At 37.6% G+C, this 20,588-nt stretch overlaps 2 protein-coding genes across 12 annotated transcripts in view; both read left to right on the forward strand.

The window, feature by feature from the left end:
• The window catches only part of LOC113659779 (1-phosphatidylinositol 4,5-bisphosphate phosphodiesterase beta-1), a 44,569-nt gene extending 27,880 nt beyond the window's left edge, over positions 1 to 16,689 (forward strand). For 3 of the 4 annotated variants that reach the window (XM_047821805.1, XM_047821806.1, XM_047821807.1), the window contains 18 exons: positions 981 to 1,057; positions 1,136 to 1,232; positions 1,336 to 1,420; positions 1,685 to 1,809; positions 4,205 to 4,359; positions 5,104 to 5,268; positions 5,423 to 5,522; positions 5,610 to 5,714; positions 6,143 to 6,258; positions 7,063 to 7,198; positions 7,389 to 7,442; positions 7,729 to 7,948; positions 8,069 to 8,249; positions 8,611 to 8,687; positions 8,838 to 8,927; positions 9,306 to 9,363; positions 9,459 to 9,545; positions 14,298 to 16,689. In XM_047821805.1, the coding sequence (XP_047677761.1) occupies positions 981 to 1,057; positions 1,136 to 1,232; positions 1,336 to 1,420; positions 1,685 to 1,809; positions 4,205 to 4,359; positions 5,104 to 5,268; positions 5,423 to 5,522; positions 5,610 to 5,714; positions 6,143 to 6,258; positions 7,063 to 7,198; positions 7,389 to 7,442; positions 7,729 to 7,948; positions 8,069 to 8,249; positions 8,611 to 8,687; positions 8,838 to 8,927; positions 9,306 to 9,363; positions 9,459 to 9,545; positions 14,298 to 14,498 (2,129 nt within the window). In that variant the 3' untranslated portion in view covers positions 14,499 to 16,689. Of the gene's footprint in view, positions 1 to 980; positions 1,058 to 1,135; positions 1,233 to 1,335; positions 1,421 to 1,684; positions 1,810 to 4,204; positions 4,360 to 5,103; positions 5,269 to 5,422; positions 5,523 to 5,609; positions 5,715 to 6,142; positions 6,259 to 7,062; positions 7,199 to 7,388; positions 7,443 to 7,728; positions 7,949 to 8,068; positions 8,250 to 8,610; positions 8,688 to 8,837; positions 8,928 to 9,305; positions 9,364 to 9,458; positions 9,546 to 14,297 lie in introns of those variants that run through there. The other variant, XR_007144572.1, reaches the window with a different exon arrangement.
• A 3,059-nt stretch (positions 16,690 to 19,748) lies between these two features.
• Positions 19,749 to 20,588, forward strand: part of LOC113659633 (1-phosphatidylinositol 4,5-bisphosphate phosphodiesterase beta-4) — a 48,117-nt gene continuing 47,277 nt past the window's right edge. For 2 of the 8 annotated variants that reach the window (XM_027172522.2, XM_047821565.1), the window contains exon 1: positions 19,753 to 19,883. The gene's annotated coding sequence lies outside the window, so the exon portion shown is untranslated. Of the gene's footprint in view, positions 19,884 to 20,588 lie in introns of all 8 variants that reach the window. The other 6 variants (XR_007144528.1, XR_003444657.2, XM_047821564.1 and 3 more) reach the window with 6 other exon arrangements.

Here is a 20,588-nt window from a genome sequence, read left to right on the forward strand (position 1 = left end):
CCTCCCCCGGTCCAAAGACATGCATGGTAGGTTGATTGGCATCTCTGGAAAATTGTCCGTAGTGTGTGAGTGTGTGAGTGAATGACAGTGTGTGTGCCCTGCGATGGGTTGGCACTCCCTCCAGGGTGTATCCTGCCTTGATGCCCGATGACGCCTGAGATAGGCACAGGCTCCCCGTGACCTGAGAAGTTCGGATAAGCGGTAGAAAATGAATGAATGAATGAATGAATGAATGATAGAAAGGTTTCAGGACTGTGAATCACAGCTTGCTGCAAATGGGGCTGCACAGCTGTGTACCGGGCAGAGTGCCCATGCTAACCCTAACCCTGTCCATCAGAACTGGACCATTGAGCAATGGAAGAAGGTGACCTGGTCCAGAATCATGCTTTATTTTATGTCATTTTGGATGTTTGGGTGTGTGTGCATCATTACCTGGGGAGGAAATGGCACCAGAATGAACTATGAAAAAAAAGGTAAGCTGGCTGAGGCAGTGTGAGGCTCTGGGCAGTGTTCGGTTAAAACCTTGAATCCTGGCATTCGTGTGGCTGTTACTTTGACACATAGTACCTAAATATTTTTTATGGCAATGGCATTCCCTAATGGCAGTTGCCTATTTCAGCAGGACACTGTGCAATGTCACTTTGCCTGCAAACATTATTTAGAAAAGGTTAGAGAAAGATGACATAGAGTTCAAAGAGTTTGTGCCTCCAAATCCCCCAAATCAATAACCACTTCAATTCTAGAAACCTGAGTGTTTTATAAATGTTTATGTACCTCCCTGGATTCATTAGTATTTTGATTCCACACTTAGCCAACAGTTTTCAGTGTCCCTTTTTCTACTGCACATGTAACATTAAGGGTGTTTCCCCACACAATTCCCTGATATGCTCGTAGACATGCACTTACGTGACTTATCTGGCTTAAGCTTAAGCCAGAAATGTTTTTTGTTTGTTTTAAACTCTATTTATTGATGTTTTAAGCTTCAGCAGAGGTGGAGGCAGATGATGACGAAGATGATGACGATGACGATGATGACTGTAAGAAGTCAATGGATGAGGTAAGTGGGTTTATTTATCACATTCCTATCAAGTCTGAAATTTAGCAGCTATTATATCTGCATATGAACTTTCTACAGGGCACAGCTGGATGTGAGGCTTTCGCAACTGAAGAAATGTCCACTCTAGTTAATTACATCCAACCCACTAAGTTCCACTCCTTTGAGACTTCAAAAAGTGAGCAAAATTACTTGTAAATTTGGGCTCATTCATTTGGCCTAATTTGCTACTATGATGTAGTCACTGATGCTGATGCTGATTTCTATCATTTTGTTACCAGAGGTCAACCGCAGTTATCAGATGTCATCGTTTGTGGAGACAAAGGCCTTGGAGCAGCTCACTAAGACTCCTGTGGAGTTTGTGGAGTATCTTTTCTATTCTGCTCCATTCTGCTGTTATCAGAAGAAGAAAAAAACATGGTGATGAATGGGGTTAGCTATGTACATTTTAAACTGTATGTGAATATAGTCAGAACTATAAAAAGGAGTAATAATTATAAGCTATTTTAGTAATTCAACTGAGTATGAACCTTTGTTATATGGTAAACGTTTCGATAATTATCTCTTAACATTGAAAGGTTTTGTACCTGTTTAAAGAAAGCCTTTATGTTCTTAACTGAATTCTCTAAGATACAACAAGCTTCAGCTCAGTAGAATCTATCCTAAGGGCACCCGAGTCGACTCCTCCAACTATATGCCTCAAGTGTTCTGGAATGCAGGCTGCCAGCTGGTGGCACTAAACTTCCAGACAATAGGTAAAGGCAGTCTATTTCATAAGTCATCTAATGTATATGAGCATTATTTCATTCATTTTCCTGATTTGAGGTGGCAACAGGCTGTAACACTGCTTCCCTAGACCTGATCTATTGTCAAATTCACACTGTCTTTCATCATCGCTTGTAAATTACAATTTCAACTCGTCCACCATGGGAATAATCTCTCATTTCACCTGACAGACGCATACCACCCTTTTCTGATATTGAACAATGCTGTCAGACTAGAAGGTACTTTTATGATCCTAGCCAATTTACACCAATTTACACTCAGCAGTGTTCAAGTGAGTGCTGGGGTCTACTCCTAGTGGTGCCAATACAACATAACCTATAAGATAACCGGGATACTACTTCTATTCCCTGATAATGGAAACCTTTTGGAAACCTACCTTAAATGGTTTGTACTTAATCCGAGTGCAGACGCAACTGCCATTGCACTCATTTAAATACCAGACTGTATAAAGTGAGGACCCAAATACCTCCCACAGCAAATTGTTTTAGCACATGCTCATAGAATTTCTCCAAATCCACCAAAAACATGTATACTGATTTAGCATACTCCCACACCCCCTCAAAAATGTGCAAAGACCACACTGATGAGCTGATCTACTGTTCCAGAAGAGAAGAGGTCAACACTCGCCCACATACGTTCAGCAGATTTTGAATCAGGAGAGTTTTCTGTGATTATTTTTGATCAGAAAGCCTGCTTATTCAGCATAATAGCTTCACACATCACTGTCTACTTCTAGCTTTACCATCGTAAAAGACACAGAAAGCCTTCTTAAAGCTGCCTCTACAATTGTGGACTAGCACAATGTCAATTCAGACTCGCTCTTCCTGACCTCATGCGCAACAGGGGAGAAGTAGGAAGTAAATTTGTTTCTTACAGAAGCTTCTACCAGGCACACATAAACAACAATAAAGGCCCTGTGTGTCAAATTCAACTCACCATCAAATGGCGATCAGTTGACAGACAGTCTTCTGCATACACCACCCCTATGCCTGGCACTAAAAGTGGTCTAACTGAAAGCATTAAGTTCCCATTAGGTAGCTTTCAGGTAAAACTTATAAGTCATAAAGTACATAACATGTACATCAACACAGGTGTTGTTGAGTGTCGGACGTGGGCGGATAGGAGACCGGTTAAACTGGCAAGTAACTCGTGATAATTCTCACGTGTGTGTGATAACAGTGAATTTACTTACATGTGCTTCGTCCTTTCAGAAGAATGCTGTGAATAAGAGAGCAAGTACTGAGCTGAATTTAACTGTGTGTTTGTAAGAATGTAAGTACTGCAAAGCAATCTTAGAGAATTAGGAAAAATAAAAGAAAGCAGAAGAGCTCAGTGAAAAATCGGCTGTTTCCCCAGGCCTGCATGTTTGCCACATACATTAAAGATACTACATCTGTCCGTGGAGGACGTCTTCATGTGTGTCATGGCCAGATTGACTGGAGCAGCCGTAGATGGAGGAGCTACAGCTATAGGAGCAGTTTGCTGCAGCATCTGGAGCACATGTCCTTTCTCAGCCTGCTCCTGAGTGATAGCCTCAAATCGCTGCTGTTGGTCATGGTGCAGGTTGAGGAGAGCCTGGTGTGGCATCTGGTGGAGGCTGCCAAAGGACTTAACTATCTCACTGAGCGGGGAGGTTTCCATAGTGGTGTCTGGTACCTCATTCTGGGTTTGCACTACTTTAAAGCCCACTGTGTATGTTGGAAGGAGTTGGGAGACAGGTACCTTATTTAAGGAGTTTTACCTTTTATTTATTCCTTTAAATCCTCTACATCTCTTCGGTTCTCCTCAACACACAAAAACACAAGCTGTTCAGCTGAGCTCAACTCTCATTCTTCAATTCACAGTGCTTTTCTCAAAAGACAAACAATGACAATGACAATGACAATTTATTCAATCTATTCAATTACTTACAACTTCCGTCGACCAATGTGCTTTCCATTAGATCATTAAAAACAGAAAAACACACAACAAAACAAACCAAAACATCACACAGATAACCAATCAGCCATATGCTTTTGAAAATAAAAATGTTTTTAGCCTGGACTTAAAAATATTTAGAGAAGAGGCTTGTCTAATGGACAGTGGCACGGCGTTCCAGAGCCTGGGGGCAGCAATACAAAAAGCACAATCTCCCCTGCACATAAGCCTCGACTTTTGGGTACAAAACTTACCTGACCAAACAAAAGATGAGTATCATCATAGAACTTTCAGGTTATCCTCCTCTCTGTCCACAGCTGATGTTAGTGCACAGCTGCTTTGCCAGAACAAGGTTTAGGTTCACAAAGTGAACATCATTTCATTGTGGTTCAAAAACTGAAAATATATCTCTTTGGATGTTCTTTGTGTCTTCTTTTGCTTACCTAGATCTATCCATGCAGCTGAACTTGGGCATGTTTGAGTATAATGGGAAGAGTGGCTACAGGCTTAAGCCTGAGTTCATGAGGCGACCAGATAAGAACTTTGACCCCTTCACAGAAAGCACTGTGGATGGCATTGTAGCCAATACTTTATCAATAAAGGTAAGTGTCCTGTGTACTGACTTCAACAAGCAAAGGTTTCTGACTTCTGTTTAGAGTATGCAAGGACTGTTTTGTAAAATGACTAGTAAATGTCTATTTATTTTAGGATAGTATAAGTAGCATGTGTTGGAATACAAAATACTCAACATCTTTCCCAGCACTTCACAGCTACTAAAAATGACTAAATTACTGAAACATTATTATCACTTCAAATTATCATATCTGGGTTTAGACAAAAGTAAGGGTTTTTAGGTATATTATCCAATACACTGATTCCCATTTGATTCTCAAGTTACACAGCACCATAAACTAGGGGTACTGTGTTCTTACACAAGTGACAGTGGGGTTGATTAAACACATCCAACACTAACATGCTTAAGTTTTCTAATAGTACTGATGTTGTGAAAGATGCATTTTTTGCATTCTTACTGCAAGACTTTTATTTTACTGTTTGTATGAGTTTATTGTTCTACATTTGAACACATTTTACATGAAGTATAAAAGAAAAAACAGCTGTCTTTCAATCACAAAAATTCTAAGCAGTTGTAGGAAGTGTGTACATCACACATGCACTATTTTTCAAGGTCCTAGTAACATGATCATAAAGTCAATAAAAGTGACTCATCGGGCTTGACATCAACATATTATATTATATTATATTATATTATATTATATTATATTATATTATATTATATTATATTATATTATATAGTGAATACTGTAATTATTATTTTGCTCAATCAGATCATATCAGGACAGTTCCTTACTGACAAAAAAGTGGGGGTGTATGTGGAAATTGACATGTTTGGGCTCCCAGTTGACACAAGAAGGAAAGCATTCAAAACAAAGACATCCCAGAACAACGCTGTGAACCCTGTGTGGGATGAAGAGCCGATCGTCTTTAAAAAGGTATTGCAGCTGACTCAAGACAGTCACATAAAACATGTAGCTTAAAATGATATATATATATATATATATATATATATATATATATATATATATATATATATATATATATATATATATATTGCTCTTGTTACTCTTGTTTTTGCTTCTTTGAAAGGTGGTTCTTCCTACTCTTGCCTCAATGAGAATAGCTGTATTTGAGGAAGGTGGAAAGTTCATAGGCCATCGGTTAATACCAGTATCAGCCATTCGACCAGGTAGATGTGTGCCTTCTGTGTTAAATCGTTAAACTTTGTGATTATATGATGAAATGAGTTTTTACACAAGCTTTATTGCTGTTACAGGTTACCGGTATATTGGACTGAGGAATGAGAAAAACCAATCGCTCACACTTCCTGCTATATTCGTGTATATTGAAGTGAAAGATTATGTGCCAGACACCTTTGCAGGTACAGTAAGTAGTATCAAATTAGCACATAATAATAACCTGCCCTTTTTCTTCAACCTATCGCAAAAATGTGAAATTCCATCATGATCACACAGGTTTTAGCAATGCAGCCTTGAGGTAAAGGTGTGATCCAGAAGCTGTGAAATGCTGAACAGGATCTGACTTCACTTCAGATGTTTTATGCCGTTGGGGCTTACAGGTTCCATTGGCTCCAGCCTTTTCAACAGCATTTAACGCTTTTGTTTTGAGGAGCTCTCAGTCCCCCACAGAAGTCACTGGTGACGTCAGTGTTCAGGCAGACAACATTCATGAGAGACAGCAGGGGAAAAAATTGTGATGCAATTGTGAATGCAAATAATGATGAATTGACAGTCTGGATGAAATTTGCCATGCTTGTGATGACTGACTGTGTGTTTCTTATTGGAACAGATGTCATAGAGGCCCTGTCTAACCCCATTAGATATGTCAACTTAATGGAGCAGAGATCCAAGCAGCTGGCTGCTCTGACATTAGAAGAAGGCGAGGAGGAGAAAGATGCCAAAGAGGTATGGCTTCTGCACAATTTGTGCAACTTTGTTACATCCAGATTTACATAGTTCACTGCAGGTTCACCTGAGTGATCATGTGGCTTTACAGAATAACACAAGTGATATTAAAACTTGTAATTTGTTGTGCCTTTTCATTTTTTTATTTGACATCATAACTGTAATGCAAATTTTAAATTAAATTGAAAGGCCTTATACAGTATAGTTACAAATGACGGTATATTGTTTTTTTTCTCAATTTGGTCATCTGCCATTTCCCACCCACTATCAGTCCACTGTCATATGAGGAGGGAGAAGGCTAACACATGTTTACTCTGAGATATGTGGAACTATATGCCAGACACATCTTTCAGAACTGCAGCTCATGTTACGTCACAGGGCAGAGTAGCACACTTGTATCTTTTCCTCATATATAAGCTCACATATGCTTAGGATGGGTTAGTGTTGCTGCAGTTGGAAGGAGATAGAAATGATGCCATCTCTATTTGAAAGCTGAGAGCACAGCCAATTGTGCACCCTATAGGCCATGGATAGCTGTGGCATCATCAGGATTTTAACTTGCCATTTCCTGATGAAAGGTGAACGCTTTTCTGTTGCACCATGACTTTTAGACTGCATATGCCACCTTCTTCCAACCCGTTCCAGTTTAAAATGTTTTTCTTTCTAATGTGGAAGCTTATTATTAATTACCGTTGTGCATTTAAGAAAAATCACAAATAAAAGGATGTTCCGGTTCAAAAGCTTCAATTCCTTTTAAAATGTTGTTTTCAGCATGAATCATTCTGATCAACCTTTGTTTGTCAGACTGAGTCAGGTGTTGAGCAGGCGTCAGAAGCAAAGAGTGAGCCCAAACCTGCACCCGTGGAGAACGGTCTGAGTCACACTCTGAGTGTGACGCCGAAACCAGCGTCACAGCTCAATACACAACCACAGTCTACTGGTAACAGCACCAAATTTATTACCATCTCATCTTCATACAACTGAGAGCTAGACTGATTTCTTATATCTGTTGTTTTCTTTTTCTGAATTATATGAGTATTAAATTTATATTGTTTTCTACAGCAGGAGAGTGAAAATAGTCCATTTGCATGTTCACAAAACATATATGTACAGGTGTTTGTGTGTTTTAGGGTCAGCTAAATCTGCAGCAAAGACTGAAGACCTTATACACAGTGTTCTCACTGGTCAGTCACTGTTTGTATTACATACCACAACCATTCCTATTTACATCCAGTGTATAGTTCTATAAGACAAGAATAATGCAATTAAAAGGGATATTGTTGAAACCCCTATAACTTCTTGTCTTTTTTAATCAAATAGTTAACACTTGTTTTTCCTTAAGACTAATAAATCTTTTTTTTTTAATTTAATGTCCATACGTTATAAACAAACATAAACAAAAATAAATTTTAATGATTGTACTCTTTTAAGCCTAATAAATTTAGCTTTATGAACTTTGTCCCATCTTAGAGATGGAGGCTCAGACATTAGAGGAGCTGAAGCAACAGAAGGTGTTTGTCAGGGAGCAGAGAAGACACTATAAAGAAATGAAGGAGCTTGTAAAGAAACATCACAAAAAAACCACAGAACTGATCAAGGAACATACAGCCAAATATAACGAATTCCAGCATGACTACCTCCGCAGAAGAGCTGTGCTGCAGAAGTCTGCAAAACGAGATGGTAAGAAGAGGTAGGTCTACATTCTCTGCTCAATATTTCGCCCTCAAAAGTGCTGGTATTTACTGTACTCTATAGATGAGAAGTGTAGAATTGTATAGAATTGAATTCAGATTTAAGATCTGTTCTTCAGGTGTCTGTCCTCCAGTCCGGAGCATGGTGCCTCGTTTTTTGAGCAGGAGCTGGCAACACTGGATCAGGAGAGTGGACAAAAACTGGCTGAGCTCAAAGAACAGCAGCAGCAGCAGCTCCTGAACCTGCGTCAGGAACAGTATTACAGTGAGAAGTACCTGAAAAAAGAACACATCAAGCAGGTACAGTAAATGGCTAACATCTCCTACAGTAGAAAGCACAGACTTTGTCAACTTTTAAAATTAGTCCCTTTACACCTGCACTTTTATGCATTTATCTAGTCAATTATGTGGCAGCAGCATAGTGCTTAACATCATGCAGATACAGGTCAAGAGCTTCAGTTAATATTCATGTCAAACATCAGAGTGAGGGAAAAGTGTTATCTCTGTGACTTTAACTGTGGCACGGTTGTTGATGCCAGATGGCTGCCACATGATCGGCTAATTAGATAACTGCAAATGAGAAATGTTCCTAATAAAGTGGACAATGAGTACAAGTTAAATCTCTTATATATAACTACACTTTGCCAAACTCATTTCACAGCTAATGGAGAAACTAACGATGCTAGCTGAGGAGAGTCAAAGCAGCCAAATGAAGAAACTGAAAGACTTGTGTGAAAAGTAAGCTTGAGCTGAATAAATCCTAATCATCATCAGCCTCTAGTTTTGTCCTTAATGATGTTTTAATGTCCACAGAGAAAAGAAAGATCTAAAAAAGAGAATAGAAAAAATAATTTCCTTTATGCCTTAATGATATTTTAATGTCCACAGAGAAAAGAAAGAGCTGAAGAAGAGAATGGACAAAAAAAGGCAGGAGAAGTTGAATGAAGCCAAATCGAAAGAGAAACACTTGACAGAGGAGTAAGTAAAGATTTTGAGTCAAATTTCAGGAAAAAGAAAAGGCTATTCTGAGCTAAATATAGTCATTGTAGACATCGAGACAGCTAGTGCCCTGTAGATGGCAGTGGAAGACCAAATGTTTCATACACTCTCTTATGTCTTACAAATTGATCTAATGAACATTATTCGGAAAATAAACAACTGCAGCAGTGTAGAAAATCTGAATGTTTTATAGTTTTTGTGAAACTGTGAGACACTGCACTAGACATGTTCCAGACAGACACCACACCAGTCAGTGAATATATTCTAGCACAGAATCGGACACTTTATCACTTTGTTCTTACAGATTAAATAATACTCTGTCCAAATGATTTATTTAATCAATGCCTGTGCTTTTAGGGAAAAGCTAGAGATCAACAGGTCGTATGTTAATGAAGTGGTACAACACATTAAAAGGGTAAGAGATATTACACACAGAGGTGATTGTAAGCACATGGCCAGAAACATGCACTGAAACTGATTTATATTCTGTTGTTTATATTCTTTGGCCAGTTGGAAGATGCTCAAACCAAAAGACATGAAAAGCTTGCAGAGACCCATAAGAACATTCTGCAACAGATTGTTGAAGAAAAACCTAAGGTACGCACATCAGTTTCGATCTTGTACTTAGTTTAGGCTTTTACTTCCAGATTTGTGTCACTATTGGCAGTATCACTGTAGTGACTATCCATGACCACATTGCTTCCTTAGTCACTTCTTGGGTCTGCTGAGGGTTTAGACATCTCCTTTGTCTTAAAACACATTTTCCACGTGGTTTTGCTTCAGGCATGAATTTCCATTTTTATTATATACTTGTTTAAACAAAAGAGGGAGAAAATAAATTTATAAAAAGGCAATGCATAAATCTTGTGCTTTCAAATAAACAGAAGGCAAGGTCTAAATACACTCCCGTGTGCCCCAGCAGGCCACACTGTAACGCTGCACATCTCAAGAAAGCAAAAGTTAACAAAAGAAATATTTAAATAAGGCAAATACATTTCCCCTACATTCACTAATACAGATTTGTACCACTATTGTGTTACTATTGAGATGATATTTGAATATATGGTAAATTTCTCCTTGCATTTGTGCAGCTATCAACCAAATAGAGAGCCAGAGAAGAGAAACTCTGTCCTCTGTGACACCTCTGGATGGCTGAAAACAAATAATTTGGTTCAGCATTCAAAGAATCAAGAATCTTTCCTAAAATAAACTCTGATTTAACTTTTCATGTCACTTAAATGCAAGCCAAAATGCAAAAAAATATGGTTATAGTTATTTAATTTGTTGTATGAAAGGTTAGCATGTAGTGTTCAGTTTATATAGTGTGTGGATGGAATCTGACAGTCACTGTGGCCTCCGTCATGCCTCATACCCACTGTTATGAATTGTTACAGAACATGAGGCATATGTTGCATCATGAGCCTGCAGATGTATACATACAGTACAGTGCCTTGTGAAAGTATTCACCTGCTTGGTGTTTTTCATTATGTTTTGGAAAATTGGATTTTATGTAATGGACCTAGTAAAATAGTCCAAATTGTTGAAGTGGAATGATTATGCTTACTCAAAATTTCTATATTCTTATTATTTGTGCAACAATAAAATATTTAACTTCTTATAAAATAAGAAAACAATAAAAACTTCTAAATAGTGTAAATTAAATGGTACAATACCGCCCAAAAAATCCATTTTAATTTCAAAGTTGTAATGCAACAAAACAGAAAAAAAAACAAGGGGGTGAATTATTTTGCAAGGCACTGTACTAGACTGTACTGGAGTTCACCTCAGATATCAGTATTTAGTCTTAGTCATTCTGTTAGTGAAAGTTACTTTCACTTAATTTACAGCTGTGTAGACAACAGACCACCAATATTTTCACAAGCAACATTAAAGTTATACATATTGACCAGACAATCAGCATTCAGTACAGTTAAATTATACCATCAGACCTGACGAATAACAATAAGAATTACTATTAGAGGAAAATAGCAAAGCATGCACCAAACTGTTTTTATAGTTTTAAGTTTTTATTTTAAGACATGATGTACAAACTGAAGATATAAAATATAAGTTTATATAACTACCCAAAATCACAAATGTCAACAATTAAACAATTTCATTTACTACAATTTAAATAATTAATTATATTAATAAACAACTGTGAATTATTATCATTAATTAGGTTGAAAGTTTCTGTGTGAGTTTCTGTATAATAAGAAAAATGGTAAAAAAATTGTAGATATTGTGCTGTTATGTCCCAGAGACTCAGTAGCCTGTTCAGGAGCTTTTTCTGTATTCTGTAGATGTGTCTCTTTCCCCAGAGTCCTGTAGGCCTCAGGGCTCCCACAAGCACATTTGTTCCCAATGCATCTCTCACTAAATTATGGCATTGAAAATGAACAAATTGCTATCCATATGAAATGTAGCTCAGAAATAAGTATTTGTATAATGGTATAATAAACTGGATAATGTTATCTGATAAATACATCAAATGTTAACATTAGTAAATGTTAAATAACAAAAGGAGGGGGACATTTAAGTTGAATCTTGTACAGTTTTCACTAGTAGGTCTAACTTAGGCTGCATGGCTATAAAGTACATCTGGAATACAAAAAACAAATAAAATATAAATAAATAAATCAGTTAATCAAAATAAATCAGTTTTCTAATTACAGCTAATAAAAATGTGCCTCATTGGCTGTTAAAAATAGTTGACAGAAACATTATCAAACCTTGGAACTGGATTCATCTTGTCATTCAGATTGAAATTGCTGACACTGATTCATCTCTGTAGCATGCATGCATGAGCTGTTCCACTCAAGATTTTATGTAACATATCATCATATAATCACACAAAAGAAATACATTTATTTAATTTAGTTTGATAAAGAGAAGGGTCAAAACTTATAGATAATGTGCCAGAGTAAGCATAAATATCTAGCCAAAAAACATACTTGAGTGAAAGTACAGTAAAAGTACATTTGTTTTGCTAGTTTTAATTGTAGTAGAGTGTTAAAAACAACACGTAACTGAATGATAACCAATAACCAATATTTACCATTAGCTAGAGTTTGACTAGCTGAGAGAGTAATGTTACCTTCAAAAATTGATTAACCTGGAATCAACATAAAACACAAGCTAAAAGTTTAATGTAGCTAGCATAAAGCTAGCTGAAACAGCACAGGCTAACAAAGTTCAATATAGATAGTTAACATTAGCAAATTAGCTAATCTTACTTAAAACATTGAGTTAATAAGATCCCTCATTTTATATGAGTCTTTGTTTAATGTTCTAGTTCACATTTGTGGCTTAGCTATCTTCAGATGAATACAGATAGCAAAAGCTACACTGTGTAGCATGAAAATACTAATACTTATATTGAAAGTAAATACTGACAGTAGATACTGATATACCGACAGTAGATAGTGATACTCAGAAGTTGTTTTTTTCTACATTGATGAACATGATTGGATGCTAGATGACAGAAGAAAATAGTTGTAAGCAGAATGTAATTACATACAATTGTAACGTTTACGGATGAATGCCACTGGTTGCGGGGATCACACCCGAATCTGCACAGTGGCGTCGATCTTTTGCTTTTAGCAGATCAGACCCACATGCAGGATTTGGTGTGTGCACTGCTTTTATTTAACACAAAATCTAAAAATTCATATCATAACTGTGACATGGAAACATAATCTGGATAACACTGTGTCCACCCTTTAAGCTCACACACAACTTAACATTATCTACAAATAATGACTGACAATAATCATGACAACAGGGCAGACATACTGTATACAGAGCAGAGGGAAACAAGGGGCAGGAAAACAGATTAGGAAAAGAAATGGCACAGCCCACCTTGTGGTCTGGGAAAGAACTAGTGCTGAAAACAGTGCATCTGGAAAGTATTCACGGCACATTACTTTTTCCACATTTTGTTATGTTAAATTCTACTAACATTACTCCATAGGTCTTTTTTTAGAACTTTGCAAATGTAGTAAAAATAAAAAAATAAAAATTCTTATGTAGATAAGTGTTTACAACCTTTGCTCAATACTTTGCCAGTAATTACAGCCTCAAGTCTTTTTGAGTAGGAAGCTCAGCACACCTGTTTTTGGGCAGTTTTTTTCTGTTCTCCTTTGCAGGACCTCTTAAGCACAATCAGGTTGGATTGGGAGTAACGGTGCACAGATATTTTCAGATCTATCCAGAGATGTTCAATCAGGTTCAAGTCTGGGCTCTCGCTGGGCCACTAAATGACATCAACAGAGGTGTCCTGTAGCCACTATTTTGTTACCTTGGCTGTGTGCTTAGGGTTGTTGTCCAGTTGGAAGATGAGCCTTTGCCCCAGTCTGAGGTCATGGATTCATCATGGATATCTCTGTACATTGCTGCATTTATCTTTCCCTCAATCCTGACTAGTCTCCCAGTCCTTGCAGATGGAAAACATCCCAGCAGCATGATGCTGCCACCACCATGCTTCACTGTAGCGATGGTATTGGCCAGGAGATGAGTGGTGTCTGGTTTCCTCCAGATATGACACTTGCTATTCAGGCCAAAGAGTTCAATCTTTGTTTCATCAGTTCAGAGAATTTTGTTTCTCATGGTCTGAGAGTCCTTCAGGTGCCTTTTGGCAAACTCCAGGCAAGCCATCATGAGCCTTTTACTGAGAAGAGGCTTCTGTGTGGCCACTCTACCATGCAGGCCTGATTAGTGGAGTGCTGCAGAGATGGTTGTTCTTCTGGATGATTGTTCTTTTTCTCTCTGCACATTTTTTTTATTTTTAATACGTTTGCAAATATTTCAAACAATCTTCTTTTACATTCTCATTATGGGGTAATGTTTGTAGAATTGTGGAAATGTGGAAAAAGTGAAGTGCTGTGAATTCTTTCTGGATGCCCTTTAAAAGTACAAGTATTTTCAGTAATACTGAAGTATAAATATAACAAAATAATACCTAAGTAATAAGACAGCCTCTTGTGTGCTAGCAGTTGGGCTATTCCAAACATAACTATAGCATTGTATCAAGATGTCCTTCATCATTTTAATTATTTCCAAAGACTGATTTCATTAGCACTTCATTACATGTCTGGCAAAAAGTTCACCCTCTCAAACGCTGATACTATTAAAAGCTGTATTATTGGCTTGACACGTTGATTGTGACCTTTAGCAGACTGTAAAGTTTGCGATTAGGGTGTCAGCTTGGAAGAGATCATTTTGATTCATGCTTTATTGCGTAAATGTTAGGTCAAGTGTAAATGCTGTGAAAAGCCATTGGCATTTTCTGCGGAGACGCTTTAACACTGTCTAGATATTGAGTATGTAATCGGTATGATCTGTTCACAGCTTCAGAATGAACTGGATCAGGAGTATCAGGACAAGTTTCGTCGGCTGCCAGTGGAGATTCAGGAGTTTGTGCAGGAGACAACAAAGCGAAAGACTGACTCGACCGATCAGGAGTCCCTGACTTCTTCCAGCACCCTGGAAAAACTCAGCCATAAGGGGGCACAGTCTGAGGACGATATGGAGGATGACAGGAAAGACTAATGATGTGAAGCATTAAGAATTTCACAATGCTACAGCCACTCTTCCTAATTCATTTTGTCATTGGTTGTTTTTTTTTTTGTTTTTTTTTTTTTGGGGGGGGCAGGAAGAGAAGAGATTTGACATTTTAGTCACTAATGCGTTTTTGGAGAATGTCTGTGGGTGGAGGGCAAAAGGATAACACGCAAGAAATCACTTAGAGTGCTTGAACCACATGAACCTATTATTTATGATGTGCACAATTTACTAAAATCATATTACATATGGGTAATAATCACATTTTTGTGTCAAATTAATTTGACATGAGATTCACTTTTGTTGTAGTTAATATGGTGTGTTTTACATAATCCTAATCACACTTTCATGGCCAGTATGTAAGTGGTTTTAAAGGAGCTCTGTATGAGTGTGGACATGGAGAGCAGGTACCACAGACATTACTGTAGCTCTAATTTCTCTTTCAGATGTGTTTTGAAGTGGCCATTTTACTGTACCTGCAGTTTATTTACAATAGTTTTTTTTGCAAGCACAGGTGGCTTGCACATGTGAACTATTACTTTTTGTTGTTGTTCAGTTTGCTGCTGAATTTTTTGTTTTATTTCATCTAAACTGATTAAATAAAACAGTTTGTGCTAAGCAGATCCGCTTGGACAGTAACAGTTTTTCAGAAATGCATGAATAGGGTGCATTGATCATTTAGTGCGATTTTTTAAGTGCAGCTGTGTAGCTTGTTAGACCATCTACAAACATACATGTTTCTAGTTTTTTTTTTTTTTTTACATAGATAGTACATAGGACAAAAAGTCTCTCAACAAATAGATTTAACAATGTTATTAACAATTATTTTTCGTTCAGTTTATTAAGAACAATTATTTTGCATTCTTTTTCTATTTCATTATAGTATGCTTAAATATTATACTCTTTTTTTGCCGGTTATATATATATATTAAAGTAGAATAACCTATTTACTGAATTAATGAAGTGAAGATGTTGATATCTTAATGCAGAAGGGTGTAAATAATATCAGATATATGGAAATGCACTTTGGATTTCATGAGGTATTGGTATTATTATGCAATCTTTTTACTTGAGTGAGATTCTTCTTTCAGTGTGTTTCCATTTCAATGGTTCGGTGTAGGATTTGAAGCATGGGGTCAGTGATGCCAAGTGAAGTATCGTGATGATTCTTTTCCTAGAATATGCTTCCCCATACTTCCCCTGGTGGTTTCTCAGTGTTCAGCTCTGATTAAAGCACGTCTATCACTTTCACTCACTATATATAGGTTTTGTAACATATAGGATAGATCTAGGTTTTATTCATGTAACTGTTCATGGTAATTATATTCATGCTTTGTATTTGTTGCAATACATGATTGCTATGGACAACTAAAATAAAGTGCCAAACAAATGCCCACTACTGAGAGGTCAAACTTGATCTCTCGAAACATGAAACTGAAGAGAACTCCATCCAAATAATTTCTTATCTGATGCCTATACATAATGTATAGGACAGTCTAGTTTAATTTTATTAGATGCTACACAATATTAAAGCCATGGTAAAGTCCATGTTTATATTGCGAGATCTATAAATGCTATCAAACAAGTATTAAAATTAGATTTTGACACTCACTATCTGTAAATAATATTCTGTGGGATTACACATAAGAGCTAATTAACTGAATTACATTGTACAATTTTTTTTTCTTTTTAGATGACGACTCTGTGCTGTTGTTTTCTTTTGACCAAACTCTTTTTTGCGATGTAAAATTACTTGAAATACTTTTATGACCGGACTCATTTTTGATCGTTTTGAAGTGACGTTCTGTGCCTTTGAATGTTCTCTGTGTTAGATGTGGAATGTAAAAACAAAGTGTTGATGTATAGAGCTCTTCTTTTTTGTATAAACTGTGCACGCACTTTTAAACTGTTTATACTAAAGATTTTCTTTGAAATTGTTTAAATGTCATACTATTGACAGTGTATGCTATCGAGTGCCACTTTACTTATTTCAGACATTCATTCCATTCAACAAAACAGACATTAGAGTTTAGGAAAAAGAAATATCTACAATCATTTGAATTCATGAAACTGTATTATTGGTACAACAGTATCTGCATCTTTAAAAGATGGGTAATGTTGAATGTAAGTTGTGTTTGTGCTGTGCAATGGTTTTAATAAAACATTTTTGTGAAATGTGGAATGTGCAGAGTGCAAAATATGTCTAAGTAATTATTTAGTTAGCTTGTGCTTAGTATACAACAATCTTTTCTATCACACAGAATTAAAATCCAAATGACAAATGTGTGTGCATGTGTGTGTGAGACCTGTGTATCTTAGATATTTCAAAATAATCACCTAGGTGGACTGTGGGTAATTTTCACATAACACATAATTTCTAAATTCTTAACTTGTATTTATCTGAATCAGCATTTAATCATTAATAGCAAATTAATGAACAAATTGACCAAATTTCCCATGCATGTTTTTATTGGTTTGGATGAGTGGGTGGGAGGAAACATCTGATAACTTTTCACTGGTCAATCTGAAAGAACTCTTATTTTTCTGCAACCGTGCTAGTAAAAATTATTGTTTAACATCTGAGGCTGATGAACATCTGATAATTATTAATAATTATGCTCTATTACACTGCATGTGTTTTGGAGGTGGAAGAAAACTGGAAAAACCTAGGAAGCTAAACAGAATCCTGCGAATCTCATGACGAGTCACAGCAACTTCAAGTTAACTGGGCTTGAAGCATCGCTGGGGCCCTATACCCTTTCTTACAACTGCACTGAACCAGTAACAAGCAAATCTACTGCATCTACATTAGCTGCCAACACATGTAATGATGGATTCAGGAGTTTGATCTTTTAGATTAAATTACAAGCAATATGCTGCTTATATATATATATATATATATATATATATATATATATATATATATATATATATATATATATATATATGTGTATGTGTATATGTGTGTGTGTGTGTGTGTGTGTGTGTGTGTGTGTGTGTGTGTGTGTGTGTGTGTGTGTGTGTGTGTGTGTTTTCAATATAGATAAGAATAAGAAAACAAAAAGATTAAATGACGTTTTTCCACCAGAGGGCGACAGCACTTCACTATCAGGCCTGATTTAGTGCGCTTGCGCAGTATAGTACACAGTTGCCAGGGGATACCGGCTGGAGTTTTGAGCATGGACACGCTACTGAAACGTGTCTTCCGCGTTCATTTTATTTGGCAATATGATTTAAAGCTTTTGTAGCTAGAATTTTAAAGTTATTCTGTCTTTAGTTCACTTATCAACTTAACGCTTAAAATCATACAATCATATAAAACCACTCGCTAAAATAGTTTAACAGGTTTTGTTATGACTAGTTGGTTTTATAAAAAATATCTTCAAGCACCTACATCTGTTTGTTCTTGATAGATATTATAGATTTGTATGTATCTCATTTTTATTGCAGCATGATGATTCTGGGATTTGAACTCAAACCCTTTCAAACAAGTCCAGCATCCTAACTGAGCTTCCACTTCCCCCATAAGAATAAGTAAAGCAGTCCACAGTACAAAGTAAACCCCACATCATTTGGATGTGATATTGTGGTTTGCCTTTAGGCATCTTTGCCTCCCCTTTAGGTATCATCACATCCTTATTAGGATGGACCACATTCAAGTCATACATAAACATGCAGAACAAACACCTGTCAATGTTTTTAAATAGTCTTACTTGCTATTGACACAGAGCTGTCTTTTCCCTGCTGTCCCTCCTGGCAACTTATGTTTCAGTCCACCTCAATCTGGGAGCCGAGCTTATCTCCAGGGATTGCTGGCTGGTGACAGAATAGTGGCTCCACCCTCAGGGGGTGAAAAAGATATGGGATTGGTTTGGCAGATTGATCTCTTCTCATCCAGAGAAAACATGTACTGCCTACTATTTTTCTCTTTGATGGATCACAGGTGGATGCTATAGCACATGTGGACAAAACAAACCTTGTATGCATTTCCTCTACTAGAGTTGATCCCCCTCACATTGGAGAGTTTGCCTGAAGGGCCTTCGGGGCTCAGTGATGACAGGAAAATTGTGGTATGCGGAAAATAATAAATAAAGTCTCTTAGAAAGAGAGCAATGGAGATTTCAGCTGTGCTAAGAGTTCCTCTCAGTCCTGTATCTCAGGCAGGAGGTCAGGTGGTTTACCCCCACCTGAAACTGTGGTGCCTGCAAACTGAATGTCAAGTCTATCATAAAATATCACAGAAAGGTGCCAACAATAATATCAGGAACTCTGCAGGAGTGTGTAGGATCGGTCAAGCTAAACTTTCTGCAAACTTTTGGTCAGACTTTCGGTCAAACTTTCTTTAGGATCAGTTGATATTGGCCAAGCCTTGTGCTTGAGCAGGTGGGATTAGTCAGACTTTCTTTTGGTGTACCTGGAATTGGTCAGATGTTCTGTGGGAGCAGGTGGGTTTGTTCAGACTTTCTTTTGGTTCTAGTGGAATGTGTTGAAAATGTCTTCTGGGGCAGGTGCTTTTGGTCAAGCTAAACTTTCTTGGAGAAAACAAATGTTTTCTAAGAGACGTGTGGAACTGGTGGACTGGTGGACGGGTGGAAGGGTGGAACTGGGCACGGTGGCTTAGTGGTTAGCACGTTCGCCTCACGGGGTTCGATTCCCACCTCCGCCTTGAGTTTGCATGTTCTCCCCTCTCTCGGGGGTTTCCTCCGGGTACTCCGGTTTCCTCCCCCGGTCCAAAGACATGCATGGTAGGTTGATTGGCATCTCTGGAAAATTGTCTGTAGTGTGTGATTGCGTGAGCGAATGAGAGTGTGTGTGTGCTCTGTGATGGGTTGGCACTCCGTCCAGGGTGTATCCTGCCTTGATGCCCGATGACGCCTGAGATAGGCACAGGCTCCCCGTGACCCAAGGTAGTTCGGATAAGCGGTAGAAAATGAGTGAGTGAGAGAGTGGAACTGGTCAAAATGGCCTAAAAAAGCAGGTGACAGTCCTTTGGGATCTGGCAAAAAATGGCATTAAAAAACATAATTTACACTTTTCTAACACACACTTGGTGTTTGTTAGAGTTATTGTTATTCTGCACACCAATTAGAGAATTCAGTATTATTTTATTATTGTTATCCAGAAAATACCAGGATAGAGTAGTACAGAAATACCGGTACTATAAAATACAGCTTAAAAAACACAATTCACCCAAGTGCACTAAACCAATTTGCCTATAAGCGGCGCTGTTTCTGAGTCTCTCTTACGACACATACAGTAAGTTCACTTCAGCAAGGCGCCAGTGTGGAAATTAGGACAAGGTCATTAGGACACACACAGGGACGCACACAGGGCGCACAGGGCGAGTTTCCCTTTGAGACAGCGGCACGGCGGGTGAGTGAATTTTACGCGCACAGCTTTGACTGGAGTGACACACACGCCTTCAGCCTTCATCTCTGACTATAATTAAAATTCACATCCTTGTTTAAAAAGTGTTACACGCAAATGTCAGCAACGACAACAAAAAAGTGCAGGTCTGACAGCCACTTCAGAGAACAGGCGAGCTGTTTCCATGCTGTGTTTGTGAGGTGGTTCTTTAGTCTTCTTTATGGAGAAGCTGCTAAAGGAGGTAGAAGTTTCATTTAAACCTGCAGTTCTGGTTTAGGTTACTATCACAATATTTAATGATGGTCCTGGTTGGTTTGCCTAATTTTTGAATGATTTACCCAAAGAGCCTCCATGAGTATAAGTTATTCTGTAACTCATGTTAGTGCTTCTAACTGAACTTGGCAGTGCAGTTCCAGCCATTACCAAGAGGAACCCAAGATATGCAAATGTTTCCTGCTAGTGTTATCAGAGGAGACAGAGCATTCAGTCTGTCCTGTGTTGCTATTGTTTGTTGCTGCTGGTTTGCAATTGTTAGAATTGGTGCATGAAGCACATCAGTGTTAATATGCTGTAATTGTAAACTTTTTACAGACATTTAAAATGGAAACCAAAACTTCATCCATCACCTCAGTACAGATTTATGAACATAATCCATTCATTGACTTGTTAATCTTTAAAGACTGCTTTATCCTGGTCATGCTCCTGCTAACA

This window comes from Tachysurus fulvidraco, chromosome 12 (assembly GCF_022655615.1).
Source record: "Tachysurus fulvidraco isolate hzauxx_2018 chromosome 12, HZAU_PFXX_2.0, whole genome shotgun sequence".
Lineage (NCBI taxonomy): Eukaryota > Metazoa > Chordata > Actinopteri > Siluriformes > Bagridae > Tachysurus > Tachysurus fulvidraco.